Source organism: Oryza brachyantha, chromosome 2 (assembly GCF_000231095.2).
Source record: "Oryza brachyantha chromosome 2, ObraRS2, whole genome shotgun sequence".
Classification (NCBI taxonomy): domain Eukaryota; kingdom Viridiplantae; phylum Streptophyta; class Magnoliopsida; order Poales; family Poaceae; genus Oryza; species Oryza brachyantha.
Genome location: NC_023164.2, coordinates 16,544,757 through 16,550,747, shown reverse-complemented (window position 1 = coordinate 16,550,747; position 5,991 = coordinate 16,544,757). Strand labels below are relative to the sequence as shown.

General features: G+C 44.6%; 1 protein-coding gene across 1 annotated transcript; it reads right to left on the bottom strand.

Moving 5' to 3' along the window:
• Positions 1–550: 550 nt before the first annotated feature.
• LOC102705502 (NAC domain-containing protein 92-like) lies at positions 551–2,412 on the bottom strand. The gene is made up of 4 exons (XM_040521135.1): positions 2,374–2,412; positions 1,905–2,193; positions 1,522–1,793; positions 551–1,440 (listed from the first exon to the last, which is right to left on the bottom strand). The coding sequence occupies exons 2-4, from the start codon at positions 2,182–2,184 to the stop codon at positions 820–822; spliced, it is 1,173 nt and encodes a 390-aa protein (XP_040377069.1). The 5' UTR covers positions 2,185–2,193; positions 2,374–2,412; the 3' UTR covers positions 551–819.
• Positions 2,413–5,991: the final 3,579 nt, after the last annotated feature.

The window sequence follows — 5,991 nt, the reverse complement described above, 5'->3', positions numbered from 1 at the left end:
TTTTGCAATGGCGACAAAACCAGATGACACGGAGCTACATAATATAATCTCTATTGCTGCGACAAGGCATGGGAAGTTCAAAGAATGGTAGCAAATGGCCAAGGGCACAGGAACCAAAAGAATGGTGGCAAATGTCATGCCGTTTGTTTGGATGTTTCCATGCCGACTATATGTGCGATATGCAGCAGCAGTGGTTTGATCTTTGTATAATACTCCTATTTGATCATGTGTTGGGAGATGGCATCGAAAAGGTCCAGAGATGATGGAGCCCTCCATGGCATGATCTTGTTGCATATGCAAGCCTAGATAAGATATGTTAGCTAGCTAGGTAGCCAATGGACAAAAAAGCAGCAGCAAATGGGAGTGACTGGTAGCTGATCTCTGGCAGCACCAGGACCAAACACCAAAGTGTTAATGCTGGATTTGCCCTTCACAATTGCAAGTCAAGCTTTTAGGTTTCAGGGTGAGGTCACTCCTCTCTCACTCACAGCCAGGAGAGATCAGCCGCTAAACACCAAGAATTTTGCAGCAAACGATAGTACGATTTGACAGGATTGATGTTGGTATTTACTGCTAGCATTCCAAACATGGCAGGTTGAGCAGTACTAACATTATTCTTCAAAAAAAAAAAAGAGCGGCACTTACATTCACTTGAGTTCAAGAATATTTCTATTTCACAACTTATGTAATTAATCTACATCATACAGACTTGGTTCTCCCGTGATGTTCTTTTCTTCAGTAACAATATTACAGCACATATAATTAACAAACGGTGACCAACAATAACAATACTAATGCAATTTTCAATGATGAATATTTTCAATAGGCCCAAAGGGACGCGTCGTGATCCATGTGTTGCTGCCGCGACGAGGAGATCTCGCCGGGGTTCACATCCGAGGTGAGGCCGGTGTCCTGCGAGGCGCCGCTCAGCCTCTCTCTCTCGCGCTTGTTGCAGTACCAGTCGCCGCCGCCGCCGCCGCCCATCAGGAGCTCGTGCACCATGCCTCCGGCAACGGCGTCCTGGGCGTACTGCATCTGTATGCTCTCCAAGAACGGCGAGCGGGAGGACATGGCGAGGTGATCGGCGCCCGCGATGGCGCCCTGCGCCATCGCCGTCGTGGGATCGGCCGTGGGGAGGAGGTACGGTGGGTTCAGGAACTGGCCCTCCAGCGCGTTGGAGAAGCAGGTCACGTGTGCCGGCGGCGGCGACGGCGCGACGGATGCCCCCGCCGCCGCCAGCGCGGTGCAGCCGCCGCCGCCAGACACGTCCATCAGCGGCGGGAGCGCGTACGGGGCGAGGCCGACGACGACGTCCTCCACGGGCATCGACACGGACGACGGTCCCACGTCCGCCACCGCGGTCCCCGCGGCCGCGCCTCGCCTTCCGGCTGCCGCCGGCTCGAGGCTCTTCCTGAACACCCTGCACAGCACCCACTCCTCCTAAACCAACCAAATCACAGGTCAGATCGACATGACACACGAATACCCGCGCAATAAACGATCAATCCCACGCCCACGTACCCTAGACGTGACGACGGCGGTGGCATGCTTGCCGTGGATGCGGTACTCGTGCATGACCCATCCGGTCTTGCCGCCCCGGGGCGCCCTCCCGGTGTAGAAGACGAGCGTTTTTTTCATGCCGACCAGGGCCTTCCCCCTGAAGATCTCCCTGTCCTTGCCCGTCGCCTTCCAGTACCCGGACTCCGTCGCCCTGTTCGTCCTCAGCCCCGTCGGGTACTTGCGGTCCTTCACGCAGAAGAAGTACCATTCCTTCTCCCCCATCGTCGCCCTCGCTGCACACGCACCCGCCCATCGCCCATGAATCACAAGAAAAAAAAAAAAAAGAAGATCGCCATACGCGTAGTAATACGTGTTTCATGCGAGCAGCAGCTAGCTAAGCTTACACGGCAGGTCCCATGGCTCGCACTTGTTGAGGTCGGCCTCGCCGACGGCTCGCGCGGCGAAGCGCGGGTCGGCGGCCTTGCGGAGGAGGTAGTGCGTGATGAGCTCCTCGTCGGTCGGGTGGAACCGGAAGCCCGGCGGCAGGTCCATGTCCTCCCCCTCCTCCTGCTGCCGCTGCTGCATCATCTGCCGCTGAACGCCGTGGTGGCGGTGGTGGTGTTGCACGTCATGCTCCATCGTCGTCGTATCCACCACCTGCCGCTGCTGCCTCGCTATTCGCATATAGTAAACCTGAGACGACATAACCAAACACTTCAATACCATCAATCATACCAACACAATTAAGCCAAGATAACAATAAACACGAGACAATTAGCCAAACAAGCAAGAAACAAGATATAATCAAGAAAATATTAGAGAGCAAATTAGGGGCCGGAGAGAGAGATGGATGTAGAGGATATTTTCGCTAACCTTTTTAGACTAGACGAGAGAACCGAAGTGTGGTTAAGGGGAAAAACAGAAGTTGAGGAGGGGATGGTGGGGCTTAAATACAGAAGAGGTGGGGGGGGGGGGGGGGCACGGGCCCTAATTGTTTTAGATGGAAAGAGACGTGGCAATCAAGGAACAAAACAGCCATTGTGCACACCAGCCGGCAGCTTGCGAGCCGGGGTTGGTTTGATCCGCTAATTTTACCTTTTTGACTTTACACGGAATAGTTACTTTCACCTAGCTCATCATCGCCCAGTTCAATGGCTAGTGATTAGTTAGGTCAAATCAAAATTGAAAAGTGGTTATACCCTTTTTGCAGGAATTCTGTATGTGGTAATATCGTCTCTCCCGGTTCATTTTTACTTGACATCATGACATGATCCCTTTATTCCATGCTATTAGATCTTTTGTTATCCAAGAAAATTTATATTGGGGCATTGTATCATTGATATATTTTTTTTGTTAAGCTATATTAAGAAGTATACCACCTCCATCCCACGATAAGGATTTGTTCGTTTAAAAAAAACACGTGATTTTGGGAAAATCTTAGGAAGTTCCTGCACTCCAAAGAAGCCATAAGCAAACTTCTACTACCTCCGTCTCATAATAATCTCATTTTTCATTTTTCCGTGACCAACGTTTGACTATTGGTCTTATTTGAATTTTTTTTGCGATTTATATTTTTATTATTACTAGATGATAAAATATGAATAGTATTTTATACGTGCCTAATTTTTTTAGAATTTTTACACAAATTTTTAAATAAGACGAATGGTTAAACGTTGGACACAGAAAAACGAAAAATAAAGTTATTATGGCACGGAGGTAATAGAGTTTAATTTTTTTCTCATAAAGAATATGTTTATAAAATACTAGTTGTCACATCAATCAATTCATTCAGATCTATCTATTTTACCCTGACTATAGCTGCGTTCGACGCATGGTATGTTAACCGGCGCAGAAAACAGGGTAATAGATTAATACATGATTAACTACTTATTAACTATAAAAATTAAAAAATGGATTAATTTAAAATTTTAAAGCAACTTTTCTATAGAAAATTTGCAAAAAATACACTGTTTAGCACTTTGAGATATGTGCGTGCGAAAAACGAGGAAATCTAGGTTATTTGTTGGGGGAGAACGAACAGGGTCTACTTCACACTCTCAACCACATTCTTATTTATCGATGACATTTAGGTCATTTTTACTCTAATAAGTTGCCTTTTCAAATGATAAAAGCGCATTTATAATCAGACAGAAGATTGCTTTATAATTATGCATTTTTACTCGAAACCTGTAAAATGTCACAAAAAAGGTCAAGTTAAAATATTTTCACAAGATTGCAAATTTTGTCTGAACAATTTGATTATAACTTTAACAAACAGTTTTTTAGCCTTTGTTTTGAGATTACATTCCTTGTATGTCCTTGCTGTACATAACTAATTATATCTAAACCATACAGCAAGACAACATACCAAAAATTATGGTTAGCAGACCTGCAGCAAGCAACTCTCTTTGAAAAAATATATAAAAAGCAAAAACAATAGAACTCTCCTAATGTGTATGGGAATGGGAGTGAGTATATATATATTCCAAAGTTTCTAAACTATGAGCTGTACCCTCGAAAAAGAACACGCGTTATACAGTATAATTATGGACAAGTCGTCAAATGATAACTTAGGCATGCAAGACCATATCACCGAACTGATTAGACACCGCATGATCAAATAATCATTCGATCGGTCGCAGGCACGCAGCAGGCAGCAGCGCCCACCCACTCCCCACCTATGGGATCACGAAAGAATCCACGCCGCAACACGGGTGCATGGGCGCATGGCTGGCGGATTCGCGGCATGGGTAGGTTACCGCCCGGCTTACGATTCCAAGGGGAAATTAAATCAAGTCTCCCGGCCTCAATCTGATACACTTACTTTATTTTCTTGATTTTGATATCGTTCATTTTTCATGTGTGTTTGATAATTAGTATTTTGCAAAAAAAAGTATATGTAATTATATATTAATTATCTTTGTTATTATTTGATTTATTACTCAGAGATACTTTAAACATAATTTGGTATATTTGTAAAAGTTTAAATAAAATAAATAGTTAAACGTAGATTCAAAAGTTAAACGGTAAATAAAAAAGATGGAGGGAATATTACGGAACGCCCGTGGCCTGCAGATCGATCGCGCGAGTTGGGGGCATCGATCGATCTGGCGTATGATCCTGGGCTACTAGACAATCAGGAAAAAAATCATGCATGCTAGCTCTCTCGTCGTCTCGTGGATGGATCAAACGCGGACGGTCTGATCCGGTGGCAGCTAGCTAGCTTACGGGCGAAGTTTACCGACTTAACCGTGCAAATATACCTCACCGTCATGCATGACATGGAAATGTTTTACCTGCTGTCCAGTCTCCGGTTTCTCTCTTTTGTCTAGCCAATTATAAACCTCCGTAAATTTTTCTTGCCTCTCGTTTTGCATCTGTCGGCAACAGGGTACGAAGAAGAAACGTACACACCACATGGTTGCGCATATATGGCGCATCCGAGGTAAATTAAATCTACAATACCGTAGAATCTCAAAGTTCTCCTGGATGCAGAGACCAAGGGTGAAATTTGTCGACTTTCTATATTAAAAAAAGTAGAATACCTGAGCTGATAATTCGAAATAAAAAAGTAGAATAATCAGATCAAGTTGTATGTACTTATCCCTAAGTAAAATGTGGGCAAGGAAATACTGTGGGCATAACCACACGATATCTAGGGTACGGTGGCTAGCTGCCTAGCTCCACCCACATCTAGCTACCAAAGTACCAACGACTGATCCTGTGTTCAATCCGGATTAATTATTTTACCTGAAAAATCAACATTGTACTAGCTATCTACTGTTATCTGTCATAAAAAAACACGTAGACTAGTGGTTACAGTGACCTAAGTAGCACCCAAGGTTTTGGGGTTTAAATCTTCATAGGAGCATAAATTTCAGGTTAGGTTATTTGAGTGGTCAAGTCCTCTACTTAGGCTAAGTTCTCAATTTTTTAAAAATAAAATAGTTGCATATATCCAACCGGATATAGAGACCGGGTAAAAATACCCTTTTCTAAAAAAAATCTAATCTAGTGTTACCTGTCTACTTGAGGAAAAAATCAAACATTTCTAGTGGATCATATATTCAAACAAGAGCTGAACAGTAGAGTCCACACTTGTGTCTCAAAAGTAGTACACTTTCAGAGAAATAGGAGATAAACTGCGCCCAGTCGTGCACCGCTAGCTGCACGTACGTAATTATGGCGGCATGCACACTCTTTTCTAAGTTGACATGGCCTTAATAGGTTGCTACTTGCTAGGTCATTTCGTCGTAAACAATGTTAGCTAGCTAGCAACCTTTCGTACTCACGTACTGCGTGGAACGTGTGCATGCCGCTGGAACTGATTAATCGGGGTTGATTAGTGCAGACGTACGTGGCTGTCTTATCATTGCTGAGTCACCATATGTAATTAATGTCAAAGGTTACCAAGCAGTGACAGCAATGAGCAAGCTATGTACAGTGAAACGGAGCGAGAGAGAGAGAGAGCCCGCGCGTTTTAACTTGCAT